Source organism: Dermochelys coriacea, chromosome 3, assembly GCF_009764565.3.
Source record: "Dermochelys coriacea isolate rDerCor1 chromosome 3, rDerCor1.pri.v4, whole genome shotgun sequence".
In the NCBI taxonomy this organism is placed as follows: domain Eukaryota; kingdom Metazoa; phylum Chordata; order Testudines; family Dermochelyidae; genus Dermochelys; species Dermochelys coriacea.
In genome coordinates this window covers 1,450,708-1,468,454 of record NC_050070.1, presented here as the reverse complement: position 1 = coordinate 1,468,454, position 17,747 = coordinate 1,450,708, and the positions used below count along the sequence as shown (strand labels likewise).

General features: G+C 60.2%; 1 protein-coding gene across 1 annotated transcript in view; it reads left to right on the top strand.

The window, feature by feature from the left end:
• The window catches only part of MAPRE3 (microtubule associated protein RP/EB family member 3), a 73,790-nt gene extending 67,653 nt beyond the window's left edge, over window positions 1-6,137 (top strand). Inside the window, 7 exon segments of the mRNA XM_038397669.2 lie at window positions 896-928; window positions 930-1,098; window positions 3,185-3,196; window positions 3,199-3,338; window positions 4,402-4,459; window positions 4,462-4,553; window positions 5,007-6,137. Of these exon segments, the coding sequence (XP_038253597.1) occupies window positions 896-928; window positions 930-1,098; window positions 3,185-3,196; window positions 3,199-3,338; window positions 4,402-4,459; window positions 4,462-4,553; window positions 5,007-5,075 (573 nt within the window). The 3' untranslated portion in view covers window positions 5,076-6,137.
• Window positions 6,138-17,747: the final 11,610 nt, after the last annotated feature.

Sequence of the window (17,747 nt, the reverse complement as noted above, 5' to 3'; positions counted from 1 at the left end):
TGTGGGGACCCCGGTGTCAGAGATCCGGGGCTGGAAGCCCAGCTGGGAGCCTGAGGTGAGTGTGGACAAGGCAGAACCACTAGCCTCCCTCTCTCCCCCCCATGCCCACCAACCTCCCCCTGTACCTGCCAGCCACTCCCTGCCAGCCTCCCCATGCCCACCAGCACCCTCTGTGCCATGACCACCCTCCAGCATACCTGCCAGCCCTCTAATGCCTGCCCAGCCTCCCCCGTACCTGCCAGCCAGCCCCCACCAGAACCCCATGTGTGCCTGCCAGCCTGCCCTGTACCTGCCAGCCACCCCCCACCAGAACCCCATGTGTGCCATGTCAGCACCCTGCAGAATAGCCGCCAGCACCCCTGCATGCATACCCACAACCAACACTCCCGCATGCCTGCCAGCATTCCCTCTGTGCCAGCCAGCAGCCCCCACACCTACCAGTCACCCCTCTGCCAAGAACCCCGCATACCTGCCAGGCACCCCCAGGCAAGATTCCCCATGCCTTCCAGCCTCCCTCTGTGCCAGTCAGCAGCCCCTGCATGCCCACCAGCCACCCCCTGCCAGCACCCCTTGTGCCCACCAATGCCCCCACATCCTGCCAGTACCCCTCCCACGTGGCTGCCAGCCACCCCCCACCAGCACCTCTCTGTGCCAGCCAGCACCCCCGCATGCCCGCTAGCCACTCCCCACCAGCACCTCCTGCCCCCACCAATGCTTTGGACTGGCTGAGACAGGCCAGGGAGCCGATAGGAATCAGCATTACCCCAAAGTCTCTCAGCAGCTGTGGTTGTGAGCAAATGCCAGTTGACCCTCAGGAGCTGCCCTGGCGCTGACCCTTAGGCGCAGTGGGGGAGCACGGGCCTGCCAGCCCCTCATGCCCTGCCTGTCTTTCCAGATCATCGCAGTGGAGAAGCTGGTGAAAGGGAAGGTTCCAGGATAACTTTGAGTTTATTCAGTGGTTTAAGAAATTCTTCGATGCCAACTACGATGGGAAGGAATACAACCCGCTGCTGGCAAGGCAAGGGCAGGAGGTGGCACCGTCTCCAAACCCAGGTGATCAGAACTTCAGCAAACCCAAGAAACCCATTGGCACTGCAGGTAATGTCGCGACCCCTGGAGCAGCTGGCACCCCGCCCCTGCGCCTGCAGGATCCCGACTCCGCCGGGGTTGCCCACAGCTTGCTAGCATGGCCTTCGGCTGCCTGCCCCAGCCCCTGCACCGATGGTGCCAGTCAGGCCCTGCCCATTACGCCAGCAGCCCCTGGGTGGTGTGGCGCCGCGTGCATTGTGTTGGTGGCTCGGGAGTGCCAAGTAGGTTTGGAGGGGTGGGGCACTCCCAGAGGTGAGGGGTGGTGATGGATTGGGGCAGCAAGGGGATGGGTGGCAAGGGGGCAGGAGGTCAGCAGGGGTTGAGGGATGGGGTGGGGGGCCGGTGAAGGGGTGCAGGATGGGGGGTTCCTCCTGCTGCAGATCCACCCACCCTGCCCTGCCTAACCCAGCTGCTGGCAGTGAGTGCCGGGCTGGCAAAGGCCCTGCAGTGTTGCAGTGTCAGCGGAGGGAGCGAGTGGCTAGAGGAGGGGCACAGCCCCTAGGGGTCCCACGCTGGGCCTGATGGGGGGCTCAGCCGTGGGAGGCTGGGGACAGTCAGAATCGCAGCCAGCGTCAGGAGGCAGAGACCCGCTGCCCAGGCCCTGGGGGCAGGCGGTTTCCCTGGAGTGCAGGGAGTGGGGGCTGGCTCGGTATCACCGAGTCCCCGGGCGATGCTCTGGAGCTGCTCCCTACGAAGCGCAGGCAGGACTCTGGGGAGTCTCCTCTCTGGGAGCAGCCTGTCTGCAGGGCACACAGCTCACCCGGCTCCCCCCTTCCTGGGTCTGACCTCGGAGCATTCCAGCATCCTCTGCCCCCCCCTGCGCTTCCCACAGCGAGTCCGCCCAGGCGGGGTCCTGGGGAAGCCAGAGGGTCCTGCCCCCCAACTCCGCAGACAGACGTGACTCTCAGCCAGCCAGTAAACAGAAGGTTTATTAGACGACAGGAACATGGTCTAAACCAGAGCTTGTAGGTGCAGAGAACAGGACCCCCTCAGCCGGGTCCATTTTGGGGGGCAGTGAGCCAGACAACCAACGTCTGCACTTCACTCCATGTCCCCAGCCAGCCCCAAACTGAAACTCTCTCCAGCACCCCCCCCCCCCGCTTTGTCCCTTTTCCCGGGCCAGGAGGTCACCGGATTCCTTTGTTCTCCAACCCTTTAGCTCTCACCTTGCAGGGGGGAAGGGCCCAGGCCATCAGTTGCCAGGAAACAGGGTGTCGGCCATTCTCTGTGTCCAGACCCCCTGCCCACACCTGCCCTCTAGGGCTCTGCAACCATCATACACCCTTATCCCACCACCTAGATACTTAAGAACTGCACAGGGGAAACTGAGGCACCCCCACACTATTCAGAGGAACTTTAAGAACAGTCCCACTTCGTCACACTCGGGGAGGGGCCTGCTGAGCTGGGGCGGGGCAGGGCAGGGCGGGATGGGGGCGCATCGGGGAGGAGCCTGCCTGTGCTCTGGAGGCCACGGGGGGGGGGCCCACAGAACTGGGGCAGGTGAGAGGCTGTACGTGGCATCTCCCCCGCATGCTCCTGGCAGGGGGGAGCACCAGTTCGGGGGGTGGACATCTGTACCTGCTGCCCACAGGGCCATGGGGCTGCCCCATGGGCATTCTCGTGCCCTGCCCTTCCCCACACAATTGCTAATGAATGATCTCCCCCCGCAGCCCGCACCACCATGGGGGAGGTCTTGTTCTCCCATCTGGGGAAAACTGAGGCAGGGAAGACCAGGACCTTGGGCCGGTGAAACCCAGGGGTCCTGACTGACTCCTGTGCTCTGGGCAGTGCCACCTTGCGCCGTGGTTTGTGTCTGCAACTCCCTGCCCAGCACAGCCCTATATGACCCCTGGCCAGTGGACTGCCTGACGCTCTGCCCCTGACACCCACGCCCTGCATGCCTGTGTCCCACACCTGGCAGGGGAGGGCAGGGCCTGTGCTGAGCAGGGGCTCTGGGAGCAAGCTGTGCCGGGAGTGGGGCACGCTGGGGGGGACCTATGCTTGGGGGGGCTGCACTGGGGTGGGCTGTGCTGGGCTGGGGGCGCTGCACTGGGACCCGTGCTAACCTCTGGCTGTCTCGGGTGGCTCTCTCCAGCCCCCCAGAGAACCTCCCAACAGCCCCGAAGACGATGCCGGTGCCAACCCGAGTGACCAATGTCATCCCCAGCAACATCACCCGGAAAAACCCGCCTGCTGCCCGCAACGGGGGCAGCGAGGCCGACACCCAGATCCTGGAGCTCAACCAGCAGGTGAGGGGCGTGGATGGGCAGGGCTGCTCCTGGGGCACAGGTAGCAGCTGTGCTGGGCACAGATACCAGGTCCCAAGAGGGGCATAGGGGGCACAGACACCAAGCCCCATAGATGGTACTGGGGGGGCACAGGCACCAGTCCCACAGGGTGCTGGGGGGCACAGGTGCCAGGTCCCATGGGGTGCGGAGGGGCATAGACACCGGATCCCGTGTGGTGCTGGGGCGTGTCACGGCGTCCCCGGGCGATGCTCTGGAACTGCTCCCCACGAAGCCAGGCAGGACTCTGGGGAAGTCTCCTCTCTGGGAGCAGCCTGTCTGCAGGGCACACAGCTCACCCGGCTGCCCCCTTCCTGGGTCTGACCTCGGAGCATCCAGCATCCTCTGCCCCTCCGTGCGCTTCCCACAGCGAGTCCGCCCAGGCGGGGTCCTGGGGGGGCCAGAGGGTCCCGCCCCCCAACTCCGCAGTCAGACGCGACTCTCAGCCAGCCAGTAAAACAGAAGGTTTATTAGAGGACAGGAACACGGTCTAAAACAGAGCTTGTAGATGCAGAGAACAGGACCCCTCAGCCGGGTCCATTTTGGGGGCAGTGAGCCAGACAACCCCGTCTGCACTTCACTCCATGTCCCCAGCCAGCCCCAAACTGAAACTCTTACAGCTCCTCCTCCCCCCCAGGCTTTTCTCTTTCCCGGGCAGAAGGTCTCAGGATTCCTTTGTTCTCCAACCCTTTAGCTCTCACCTAGCAGGGGGGAAGGGCCCAGGCCATCACTTGCCAGGAAACAGGGTGTCGGCCCTTCTCTGTGTTCAGACCCCTGCCCACAAGGGCTCTGCAATGATCATACGCCCTTATCCCACCCCCTAGATATTTAAGAACTGCCTAGGGGAAAACTGAGGCACCCCCACACTATTCAGAGAAAACATTAAGAACAGTCCCGCTTCGTCACAGGGGGCACAGATGCCAATCCTGCAGAGTGCTGGGGGGCACAGAGGCCAGGTCCTGCTGGGGGGCACAGACGCCGGGTCCCGCCAGGCGCTGTTAACAGCTCCTCTCCCTGCCCTACCCAGCTCATGGACCTGAAGCTGACCGTGGACGGGCTGGAGAAGGAGCGCGATTTCTACATCAGCAACTGCGGGACATTGAGCTGATCTGCCAGGAGCACGAGAGTGAGAACAGCCCCGTCATCGCGGGCATCATTGGCATCCTGTATGCCACTGAGGTCAGTGCCCACGAGAGTGCCACGGGACAGCTCCAGCTTCTGTGCTGGCCGGTCCTTGGGTCGGTGCCAGCTGGCCCTGCTGACCATCGGGGAGGTTGTCCCGCTTCTTGGCCCTGCCCTGGGCAGGGTCTGAGGCTCACGGTCAGCGGGTGCCAGGGCAGTTCTTTGTGCCTGGCTCCGTCCCATTCTGTGGGCCTTGCTGTGGGAGCTGGGTACGGGTCTCTCCTCATTTGCCAGGGCCAAGTGCCTGCCTGCTGGGCACTGAGCAAGTCGCTCCTGGGGAGGCCGGTCAGAGCCGTGCAACTGGCGCTGGGAGCGCTGGGAGCGGGTATGGGCTGAGCTCCCAGGGCAGGTGGCGCCGGGCCCCCCGTCTCCTCCCCGTTGTGAGTCTCTCCAGGTGGTTTCCGTGGCACGGGGCCAGGGGAGGCTCACGCTGTCTCTGCGCCCCCACAGGAAGGCTTTGCACCTCCGGAGGATGACGAGGTGGAGGACCAGCAGCCGGAGGACCAGGACGAATACTAGCTCTGAGCCCTCCTGCATCCCATGATGCGCCCGGCCGTGCTCGTCCTGACATAGACACTGGAGGGTTTGCGTGTACAGCCGCGGCCTGCACTATCCACATTATAAGAGTTTCAACCAACCAGCCCACCACCCCAGTGCTTTCTGTCCAGCCAGCAGATCCTGGGACCCACGGACTCCGACGAATGCCTAGAGAAGAGAACCGAGTTGTAAATACGCATGGGGCTGCCAGGGTGGGGAAGGCCCTGGCCCTTTGGGCCCCTCAACCCCCTCATCCCCCTTATTTATTTCAGTTGTCACCTTTGGTGTGAGCGCTGCAGCCTTCCCAGGGAAGGCTCCCGCCCCTGTGCCACCCGGCCTGGCCCCCTGTATTATAGCTACAGCCCGATCCCTTTGTATATTGCCCCAGGATGGAGTTTACTTGCACTTTGCCTGTGTGGGCACTGGCGCCCAGTTGTCATGGCTTGGGAAGCATGCGGGCTCCAGGAGCGCCCCTGTGCCACGTGAGGCTGGCCTTGCCCGGGCCTCGCAGGCGCTGGGGATGTCGCGTTTATTTATTGGTCTCAGTTCACGTTGTCAGAAACGACGACTAAGCTGCAATGTGGCTTTCCCAGCGCGCCCCGCCCCCGCCTGCCATGCCCGGGGCAGAGGGAATGGTGTCCACACTCTGCTGGGCTCCTTATCCTGGGGCTGGCAGGATCCCAGAGCAGGGGACAGCCCCAACACGACTGCACTGGGGGGAGCAGGAGCCCCCAGGGCTCCACATTGAGATCTGCGAATGTTCTTTTCCCCTTTGGTCACCCACAAAGAGCCCCTCCCTGACTGCAGCACAGGGCACTTGGCCCACTGCTGGGGGTGCGGGACCTGGGCCAGGAGGCCTCAGTCCCTGTCCCCCGTGGGTTTCCAGCCCCACCGCCAGGGGGGTCCTGCCGTTTTGATGAGAATGCCACACAGCCGCTGCTGCCTTGCCCGTCCCCTGTTGGCATTGCCTGTCTGCCCAGTTGCCTGCTGTGCAAACCTGCATCTGTGTTACGCTGGATTTCAATAAACTGGTGTGGTAAACGAGTGTCTGGGGCATCTCTGGCTCGGCTGCCCCAGGCCAGGGGATGGAGCACGGGGGTTCCTCCGGAGCAGCAGGCCGGGGCCCAGCTCCAAAGGGGGTGGGCGTCTCAGGAGGGCTAGGCCCCGTGGAGCTGCTGAGGGATGGGCACCTAATGCCCTGAGGTCGGGGCAGGGCCCCGGCCATCACTGCACAGAACGCGGCATCACAGCCAAAACCAGGATTCCAGGGGCAGAGGCAGGTGGTTCCCGTTGGCACACCCCGCCAAGCACCGTGCTTCCCTCCCTTGGCACCTCATTGCTGGACCCTCGCTCAGGCCAGAGTCGGCCCTGCGGGGCCAGTAAAGGAAAACCCCGGAGTTCCCTGAACCCCATCGAACGCACAGACCACGCTGCACCCCCCAGCGCTCGCACCATGGCTCTGCCCGGGGAGAGGGCTCGGCTTCCCCCAGGAACTCCCCCTGCAATGTACCGGCTCAGCCCCAAGACCCATCTGTGGCCTGGTCAGACTAGCTACCATGCTCCCCCAAAGCTAACCTGCCCGAACCCCTGGTATAGATACAGCTCCGTCAGCAGGTGTGTCTTGCTGCCCACGCGCTCCTGCCGCTCGGGGGTAATGACAGCGCCGGCCCCCCGTGTGCTACGGTTCCTCCAGCACCGTGGTGTAGACACGGCCTGAGACCATAGCTAAGGCTGTCGACACTAAACCTCTGACCTCACAACCAGCACTGTAATTCCGCCCTGCCCTGCCCTCCTGGGGCGCCGGTGCCATCCTCACCCGGCGCCTTGCCACCCACTGCGGGGCTGAGCGCCCCTGTTCCTTGCCTGCAGCCTGTGGCAACGGGCCATCAGCTCCCTACCGCCCCCAGCCTGGGTGCCCCTCCAGCGCTGCCCTCTGGCCTATGCCAGCCTCCCCGGCCCTACCAAGTGTCCCCCTATGATATCCAGTCCCTTGGGCCCCAGTTTTACCTTAGCCGCCATGCCGGTGCCCCGCAGCACCAAGTCCATTAGAGACTCGCAAAGAACAGCGTGGCCAGTGAAACCAGTGGGAGAGATGAGGACAAACGGGTCCATGGCAAATAAAACGATACCACGTCCTAGGGCTGGACATCCCACTCTCCTGCAGGCCAGAGTATCCCCCATGGGCCAGATTATCCCCCACAGGCCAGCGTATCCCACGAGCCAGCGTACCCCCTCACGGTCCAGAGTATCCCCACGGGCCAGCATACCCTACGGTTCAGAGAATCCCCTACAGGCCAGCGTATTCCCCGGGCTGGCATACCCTAGAGGCCAGTGTGTACCCCACAGGCTTTCACCCCACTTGCAGCCACTTTGGGTGAGGTCCTGTCTCATAAGAGGGAGCCGCTGGCAGCTTGTGCTATGGACTGAAGGGTGCCCGGGTTCCTCCTGACCCCCAGATATACCAGGGACATACCTTGCTGCTCACCTCCAGCTAGGCCCCCCCCATACCATTCCTGTCAGCTTCCTCCTGAGGCCTCTGCCAGCTCGTCGCTACCATTTCACTCAGTATGAAAAGGGCCCCGTTGCCAAGCTCACCACTCCCGCATACGCACAGGGCGCGAACAGGTCTCCCCGCCTGGCGGGGGCACCCTGCAAGGCCACGGCCGAAGAGATGCTTTGTTCTCTTGTCCTGTGCCCCACACCACAGCGCCTGAGCCCGGCAGGACACCGGCTTTCAGTGGAGACCTCCCAGGCCACACGCTGGTGCGTTCGAGTGCAAATCCCAGCCCCCAGAATCCCAGCCACCCTTATGCCCACTTGGCATCAAGCGGTCCCTGGGTCGCAAACCCTTGTCTCCCCTCATGCTGTCTCGCCATCCTGTCTACACAGGGTGTCATCGCTCCGATTGTCCTTGGGGTGTCACTGCCTACGCGACACCAGATTCCCTGCCCTGTGTGGGCTCCTGTGTTAGTGCCAGCCGGGCTAGCGGGTGGCACTGTCAGTAGAGGTAAGTGCTCGTGTGCGGCTGCCCTGCTGCATCATTGAATCGCTCCTGTTTCTGAGCCAGTTTCCTTTTGCGCTCTCCTAGCACGGTGCCAGGGGGCCATGTGGCAGTGCCTGCTGCCTTGGGGTCCACAGCCCTCCGGTCGCTGCTGGCAGAGGAGTAACCGACTGGCTGGGGCCCTGCACTTCTTGTCCCGCTGGCCCCAGTGCCCAGCAGGGGCTGTGTTAGCGCCTTACTAACCTGCATGGACACGACGCCCGCTAGCTCCCGTTCAGTGATGCTGACTCTAGGGGTTTCTCTGACAACCCCAGCTCCTGGAGTCCGGCAGGGGATTATCAGACTCGCCGCTGACTGTCAAAGAAAAAGGGCATTTCTAGCCCATCTGGCTGCAGGGAACACTGGAAAACGGGCCCAGCAGGACATCAACTGACAAGCCCAACCACGATTGGCTTAAAAGTCTACAACCTGCACTAACGCTACAGACAGCGGGTGGCACTGTCAGTAGAGGTAAGTGCTCGTGTGCGGCTGCCCTGCTGCATCATTGAATCGCTCCTGTTTCTGAGCCAGTTTCCTTTTGCGCTCTCCTAGCACGGTGCCAGGGGGCCATGTGGCAGTGCCTGCTGCCTTGGGGTCCACAGCCCTCCGGTCGCTGCTGGCAGAGGAGTAACCGACTGGCTGGGGCCCTGCACTTCTTGTCCCGCTGGCCCCAGTGCCCAGCAGGGGCTGTGTTAGCGCCTTACTAACCTGCATGGACACGACGCCCGCTAGCTCCCGTTCAGTGATGCTGACTCTAGGGGTTTCTCTGACAACCCCAGCTCCTGGAGTCCGGCAGGGGATTATCAGACTCGCCGCTGACTGTCAAAGAAAAAGGGCATTTCTAGCCCATCTGCCTGCAGGGAACACTGGAAAACGGGCCCAGCAGGACATCAACTGACAAGCCCAACCACGATTGGCTTAAAAGTCTACAACCTGCACTAACGCTACAGACCGGCGTCGCCTGCACTTACACCCCACGCTAACACTCCTGACCGGCATCGCCCACACCTACAATCTGCACTAACACTATGGACCGGCATCACCCGCACTTACACCCCGTGCTAAAACACCTGACCGGCGTCGCCTGCATCTACACCCCGCGCTAACACACCTGACCGGCGTCACCTGCAGCTACACCCCGCGCTAACACTCCTGACCGGCGTCGCCCGCACCTACAACCTGCACTAACGCTACAGACCGGCGTCGCCCGCACTTACACCCCACGCTAACATTCCTGACCAGCATCGCCCATACCTACAACCTGCACTAACACTATGGACCGGCGTCACCCGCACTTACACCCGCGCTAACACACCTGACCGGCGTCGCCTGCACCTACACCCCGCGCTAATACTCCTGACCGGCATCGCCCGCACCTACAACCTGCACTAACGCTACGGACCGGCGTCACTCGCACTTACACCCCACGCTAACACTCCTGACCGGCATTGCCCACACCTACAACCTGCACTAACACTATGGACCGGCGTCACCCGCACTTACACCCCGTGCTAACACACCTGACCGGCGTCGCCTGCACCTACACCCCGTGCTAACACTCCTGACCGGCGTCGCCCGCACCTACAACCTGCGCTAACACTCCTGACTGGCGTCGCCCGTACTTATGCCCTGCCATAACGCTAAGGACCGGTGTCGCCCGTACCTATGCCCTGCGCTAACACTACGGACTGGTGTCGCCCGCACTTACACCCCACGCTAACACACCTGACCGCATCGCCCCTACCTACACCCCACGCTAACACTCCTGACCGGTGTCGCCCTCACCTACACCTCGCGCTAATGCCACTGACCGGCATCGCCCACACCTACACCCCGCGCTAACACACCTGACCGGCATCGCCCCTACCTACCACCCCACGCTAACACTCCTGACCGTGTCGCCTTCACCTACACCCCGCGCTAACGCCACTGACCGGCATCGCCCACACCTACACCCCACACTAACACACCTGACCAGCGTCTCCCACACCTACACCCATGCTAACACTCCTGACCAGTGTCGCCCGCACCTGTGCCCTGCACTAAACGCTACAGACCGGTGTCGCCCACACCTACACCCCGTGCTAACGCACCAGACCGGTGTCGCCCCACACCTACACTCCATGCTAACGCACCGGACCGGTGTCGCCCGCACCTACACCCCACACTAACGCTCCTGATCGGCGTCGCCCGTACCTACACCCCATGTTAACACTACTGACTGTCACCCGTAGCTACACCAATGATAACACACCTGACCAGTGTCACTCGCATATACACCCCACACTAACACTACTGACCAGCGGTGACCCGTACATACACCGTGCGCTAACACATATGGGTAATGTGTATGTGACATTCACAACACCTTTTAGATACAGGCAATGCCAACAATGCATGGGCTGCACTGAGCAGATCAGGCCAGCTGAGGCTAGCTGCTAGATACCTCTGGCTGTGGGGTGCTCTTAGGGTCACAGGTTCCCATTGAGCTGCTTGCTGGGGAGGGGCTGGCTAAGGCTGTGCTGTCTCCCTCCCCTGGGTTGATCCTCCAAGAGGAAGGGCAGCCCCTGCAAAGCCAGGTGTGGGGGGGCAGGCTAGCTCCAGGGTCTATTGGGTAAAGTCTCTCCCTGGGGCCTGGCTCTAGGCAGGGTGCCTCCCATCCCGCTGGACCTTTCCAGGAGAAGTCGCCCAGGAGCCTGGCTGCTGATCTAGACCTCTGGGCTGCCGGCTGAGCAGAGGACAGCCACCCTCTCTCCCCGCCTACATGTGTCGCCCCCAGGCTTGGTAACAAAGGCCCTGTCCCGCCCGAGCTGGAGCAGCCCGGGCTTACCATTGCCTGCCATCTCCCTCCGGCAAACAACCCCCCATCCCCGGCCCTCTGTGCTGGGCTCTCACATGTCAGCCAACTGGTGCCTGAGACTCTACGGATGGATGGTGCATGGGCAGAAACGGGCCAGGCAGCTACGAGCTGGCAGGGCCCACCTGGGCACTGCATCAGGGCAGCTCAGGCATAAGGCAGCACCTGCGTCTTGAGCCATCTTCACCCCCTCCCCCCCCAGAATGGCCTTTCTCTCTGTCTCATGCCCAGCCCCTGGGGGGAACGCCTCGAGTCCCCCCAGCTTCGCCCACCAGCATCGCAGCCCTACAACCACCCACTGACAGTGTGCCAACAACCCGTCCCCTCCCATGCCCAGCTGTTTCCATGGCAACAGACACAGCCCTAGAAACAAACCCAGGACTGGGGCAAGACCCCATTGTCAAGCTCAGATCCCACGGCAGGGAAATCCTGCAGCACAAACCTGGGCTGGGAGAGGGGTGGAGCTGGGTCTCTTGGGGTGAAGCGGTCAGACCCCATGGGGACGTGCACTGCATGTACAGGCCAGGGCACAGCGTGTGTGACCCCCCCAGGAACTGAGTGAGGCTTTACAAGGATGCCCATCACCATGGTGTGTGGGAGCCTTCCAGGAAGAGCAAGCCTCGGTTCCCAGCGAGTGCAGTACCTAGGAAGGAGGGCAGCTGAGGAGAGCCCAGCCCAGGACTCCAGCCCAACCAGGTGCTGTCCTAGCCTGACCTCCACATGCTGGCAAGGAAGTGCCCCATGAATGGGGGATACAAAACAGGCATTCTGCTGCCTGACAGCTTCAAATGGAGGGGGGCAGGGGCCCCCGCACCTGGCTAGGGAAGGGCTGGTATTTGGTGGTGCAGGACAGGTCCGGCCGAAGGCATTGGACTAGGGTCCCTTCTCCCCCTGCGGACCGTCGTGCAGGGTAAGCAGCTCAGGGCCGGAGTCTAATGGATGATAGGGAGCCCAGTAGGCTATCTGGTTCCCGGCTCCAACAGCCAAGACCAGACAGACCCTCCTCCCAGGAGCAGCCCCACGAGTGGGTTGCTGAGCCCTGGCCTGTCGCACAGCCACAAGGGGCGGGAGGATAGGGTTGCCAACCCTTCTGGTTTTGCCGGGAGTCTCCCGGAATCAGGATCTATCTCCCGGAGGCTACTGAAGCCAAACCAGGAGATTTTAGGCACTAAAAACTCTGGTGGCACAATGGGGCCCTGGCCCCGCACCACTCCCAGAAGCAGCGAGCACGTCCCTGCAGTCGGGGAATGGCAGGGGGTCGCTGCGTGCTGCCACAAGCACCAAACTCCGCAGTTCCCATTGGCTGGGAACTGTGGCCAATGGGAGCTGCGGGGGCAGTGCCTGCAGGCAAGGGCAGTGCGTGGAGCCCCCTAACCTCCCGCTGGGGCCGCAGGGATGTACCGGCTGCTTCCGGGAGCAGCGCACGGAGCCCCCTGGCCTTGCTTACCTCGGGCGGCTCCCAGGCGACAGTGCAGCAGGGCTAAGGCCGGCTCCACCCCTGCAGCTCCCACTGGCCACAGTTCCCAGCCAATGGGAACTGCGGAGTCGAGGCCTGGGGCAGTGCACGGAGACCCCTGCCCCTACAGGGGCTGCAGGGATGTGCAGGCGGCTTGGAAGCAGCGTGGGGCCAGGTCAAGAAGGGAGCCTGCCTTAGCCCCACTGTGCCGCCAACCAGGAGCATCTCAAGGTAAGCGCCTCCCAGCCAGAGCCCGCACCCCTCATCCCCTCCTGCACACCCAAACCCCCTGCCGCAGCCTGGAGCCCCATCCTGTGCCCAAACTCCCTCCCAGAGCCTGCATCCCTCACCCCCTCCTGTGCTCCAATCTCCTAACCCCAGCCCTGAGCCCCCTCCTGGAGCCTGCACCCCCTCCTGCACCCCAACCCCCGACCCAGGCTCAGTCTGGAGCTCCCTCCCACTCCAAACCCCTTGGCCCAGCCCAGAGCCCACACCCCAACCCCCAGCCCAGTGAAAGTGAGTGAGGGTGGGTGGGGGAGAGCGAGTGATGGTGGGGGGATGGAGTGAGCGGAGTGGGACCTTGGAGAAGGCATGGGGCAGGGGCAGGGCCCAGGGGAAGGGGTGGGGCAAGGGTTTCGGGTTTGTGTGATTGGACAGGTGGGTAAGACAGTGCTGGCTTTTAGACTTTGGCAGGACTCCCAGGCTGCCCTGTGGGGCCGAAGGCTTTTCCCGCCTCCCTCTAGAAATACAAACAGACCTAAGCTGGCCACACAGCCAAGGCACTCCCCTGCGATAGGCGCCAGCTGAGAGCAGGCCCCAGAGGCAAGAGTTCCTGGGGTCTAAGCCCATGTCACATCCCTCTCTCCAGGCCTCAGTTTCCTCACCTGCCACATGTTGCCAGGCGTTGAGACTCGGGTCAGGGTTGTGTTAGTGACACACGAGTGTTCAGGGCAGAGCCTGCGTTCAGCCATCGCACTGCTGCGGCTGGGCTGACGGACGAACGAATGCTCCTGTCGCCCGAGCTAGCACCGCTCAGAGGGCTGGGGTGCCTGCAGCGACAGACCCCCGGCTGGCCCCACAGCACGGCCCTACGGCTCCAGGGCTCCGCTGCGGGAGCGCCCCACAGCAGAGACACGGCCTGCAGTACCTCCATGCTCGGGCCTTGGCCAGCTCTAAGGCAGGGAGATGCCATCACTGGCCTGCTTGCCACCCGCCAGGACTGGCAATCGCGCTCTCTGAGCTGTGCCACCTGGGGACTCCAGGCCTTTGCCCCATACAGTGCAAGCCGTGAAGTGAGACATCCCCATGTGGAGAGGAAGCACCTCATGGAGGCACGCATTACACTCACATTAAAGTCCGTCCTGGCCAGAAGTGAAAAGGCCCAGAGTAGACGCCCCCAAGTACTGGCGGGGTGAGGTGTGTGGCCAGTGGCATCTTGCCCCATCAGTGCGCTCAGAGTCATGGGGATTCGTCATCGTCAGGTCTGGCAGTGGCAGGTTTGCTGAGGTGCCTGAAAGCTGGGGGTGGGCCCTGCTGAAGGGACGATCACTCCTTTATGGTACTTCCAAAAGCCTTGTAAGAACTAGGTCCAGGATGGGGGCGTGGTCAGGCACCTGCTCTCCCTGTGACAGAGGAGCACTGAAACACCTGGCTGTGGCTGAGTCTGGTGTGCTTGGCCTCCACAGAGGCTGCATTGCACTCAAGGGCAGATGGAGCAGGCCCTCAAGGAAACCATTGTGAAGCACTTGGAGGAGAGGAAGGTGATCAGGAACAGGTCAGAATGGATTCACCAAGGGCAAGTCATGCCTGATCAACCTGATTGCCTTCTATGATGAGATAACTGGCTCTGTGGGTATGGGAAAAGCTGTGGATGTGACATATCTTGATTATGGCAAAGCTTTTGATACAGTCTCCCACAGTATTCTTGCCAGCAAGTTAAAGAAGTATGGATTGGATGACTGGACTATAAGGTGGATAGAAAGCTGGCTAGATTGTCGGGCTCACCGGACAGTGAACAATGGCTCGATGTCTAATCGGTAGCCAATATCAAGCGGAGTGCCCCAAGGGTCGGTCCTGGGGCCGGTTTTATTCAACATCTTCATTAATGATCTGGATGATGGTTGCAGATGACATTAAGCTGGGGGGGAGAGGTAGATATGCTGGAGGGTAGGGATAAGGTCCAGAGGGACCTAGACAAATTGGAGGATTGGGACAAAAGAAATCTAATGAGGTTCAACAAGGACAAGTGCAGAGTCCTGCACTTAGGACGGAAGAATCCCATGCACTGCTACAGACAAGGGACTGAATGGATAGGCAGCAGTTCTGCAGAAAAGGATCTAGGGGTTACAGTGGATGAGAAGCTGGATATGAGTCAACAGTGTGCCCTTGTTGCCAAGAAGGCCAATGGCATTTTGGGCTATAGTAGTAGGAGCACTGCCAGCAGATCGAGGGACGTGATTATTTCCCTCTATTCGGCACTGGTGAGGCCACATCTGGAGTATTGCATTTGGTTTTGGGCCTCCCATTACAGAAAGGATGTGGACAAATTGGAGAGAGTCTAGTGGAGGGCAATGAAAATGATTAGGGGGCTGGGGCACATGACTTACAAGAGAGGCTGAGGGAACTGGGCTTGTTTAGTCTGCAGAAGAGAAGAATGAGGGGGGGATTTGATAGCAGCCTTCAACTACCTGAAGGGGGGATCCAAAGAGGATGGAGCTCGGCTGTTCTCAGTGGTGGCAGATGACAGAACAAGGAGTAATGGTCTCAAGTTGCAATGGGGATGGTCTAGGTTGGATATTAGGAAACACGATTTCACTAGGAGGGTGGTGAAGCACTGGAATGGGTTCCCTAGGGAGGTGGTGGAAACTCCATCCTTAGAGGTTTTTAAGGCCCGGCTTGACAAAGCCCTGGCTGGGATGATTTAGTTGGGGTTGGTCCTGCTTTGAGCAGGGGGTTGGACTAGATACCTCCTGAGGTCCCTTCCAACCCTGATCTTCTATGATTCTATGTAAAATACTGAACGATTAACCGGTAAGCATTCGTCTTACCAATTAATGGACCCTAACCATTAACCCCCAGCCCCAGGCTGCACCAGCCCGCCAACGCCAGCCGCGCCAATTGGCCAGAGCAGGGCCAGCAGCCCAGCCCCTCTCCCTTTAATCGGTTAACCAATTAAATGACATAATTTTAGTTGTTTGAATGGTTAACTTTTTAAAGGGATATTAACATCCTACTCAGTAATCTGATGTTGGGACAGGCACTGGGTGCAGGGGATGAGGCACACCACACCGCGTGTTGGGACAGGCATGTATATTGAAAGGTGAGTTGTGGGGGGGGGGGGTGTTGATCATTGTAGCAGTGGAGAGAGGTCTGCAGGTTTTGCATTTGTTGCTCTGGCAGGATCTGGCGCCACTTTGAGTAGGTGGGTCCTGGTCTGTGGGGAGCTTGCTTCTGAGGATGAGGTTGGAGGGGCTGGGGGGGCTAGCAGGGTGTGGGGCCTAGCACAGCTCAGCCTGTATGAGGCCCCCTTAACATTTTTTATACAGGTGAAATCTGGTGTGGGGAGGGGACACCAGTGCTGAGGGACGATGGGAAGTCACAGGGTGGCACCTATGCTAGGGGCAAGGGACCCCCCTGTGCTGGGGGTCTCAGGAAAATGGAGGTGTCCAGGGCAGAAGGCAATGGATGGGATCAGTCTGGCACTGGCGGTTCCGGCGGCACTAGGACGCTGGTTGCTGGTGCGGCAGTGGGCGAGCAAGAAAAAGAAATACAATGTGCGCTTCCCACCGGTGAAACGCAGGCCTGACCCCCGGTGCTGGCGCGTGGCCCCTGTTAATCCGCCGGGCCGGCCTGGCCCCCCCCTGGGCTGGCCTGGCCCGGCCCCACGACACCCCTAACCCCCCCCTCGGGCTGGCCTAGCGCCCCCCACACGACTCATGCACACTGAAGTACAGGGCCCCCCAAAGTGCGGGGCCTGGAGCGGTTGCCCCGATTTGCTATACCCAAGGGATGGCTCTGGGGGCCAGAAGAGGGGGTTCAGGACAGATTTCTTCAGTGCTGATTATCCTATGGAAGCTTGTGTTATTTACTGTGGCCACAAGGTAGCACTATTGCTGTCGGCCATGCCCAGAAAACAGCTCTGGGGTGAGCCAGCTGGCGCAGGGCGCTGAGCTCTGCACTGCACGGAGACTGGACTGGCTTTGTGCATTGGGCTGAGAACACAGCAGAAGATGGGTTCTTCTTCCTGGTTTCTTGCTCTCCTCTGGACTCTCTCCACTTTCTCCACATCTTTCCTAAAGAGTGGTGCCCAGAACTGGACACAGTCCCCCAGCTGTGGCCTCCCCACTGCCAGCCTAGAGCAGGACAATTACCTCCTGTGTGTTATGACATTGCTGTTAATACACCCCAATAAATTAGCTTTTTTCACAACTGCCTCACATTGTTGCCAGCCTGAAGAAGAGCTCTATGTAAACTCGAAAGCTTGTCTCTTTCAACAACAAAAATTGGTCTAATAAAAGATATCACCTCACCCACTTTATTGACTTATAGTCAATTTGTGATCCAATATAACCCCCAGATCCTTTTCAGCAGCACTACCACCTAGCCCATTATTCCGCATTTTGTAAGTTGTGCATCTGATTTTCCCTTCCTAAGTGAAGTACTTTGCACTTGTCTTTACTGAATTTATCTCATTGATTTCAGACCAATTCTCTGATTTGTTATTTTGAATTCTAATCTGGTTCTCCAAAGTCCTTGCAACACCTCCCATTTTGGTGTCACCTGCATATTTTATAAGCATACTCTCCATTCCATTATCCAGTTTGTTAACTGAAATATTGAATAGCACCAAACCCAGGACTGGACTGATAACTACACTTTGAAAATGGTCTTTCAACCAGTTGTGCACCCACCTTCTAGTAATTCCATCTAGACCACACTTCTCTAGTTTGCTTGTGGGAATGTCATGTATGACTGTGCCAAAAGCCTTATGAAAATCAGGATACATCATGTCTACTGCTTCCCCCATCCAGTAGGCCAATAACCCTGACAAAGAAGGAAATTAGGTTGGTTTGGGAGGATTTGGTCTTGACAAATCCATGATGGCTGTTCCTTATAACCCTATTATCCTCTAGACGCTTACAAACTAATTGATTAATAATTTGTTCAAGTATCTTTCCAGATATTGAAGTTAGGCTGACTAGCCTATAATTCCCCAGGTCCTCCTTTCTCCCCTTTTTAAGATTAGTACTATGTTTGCTCCTCACACCGTCCTCCATGAGTGCTTGAAGATAATTGCTAATG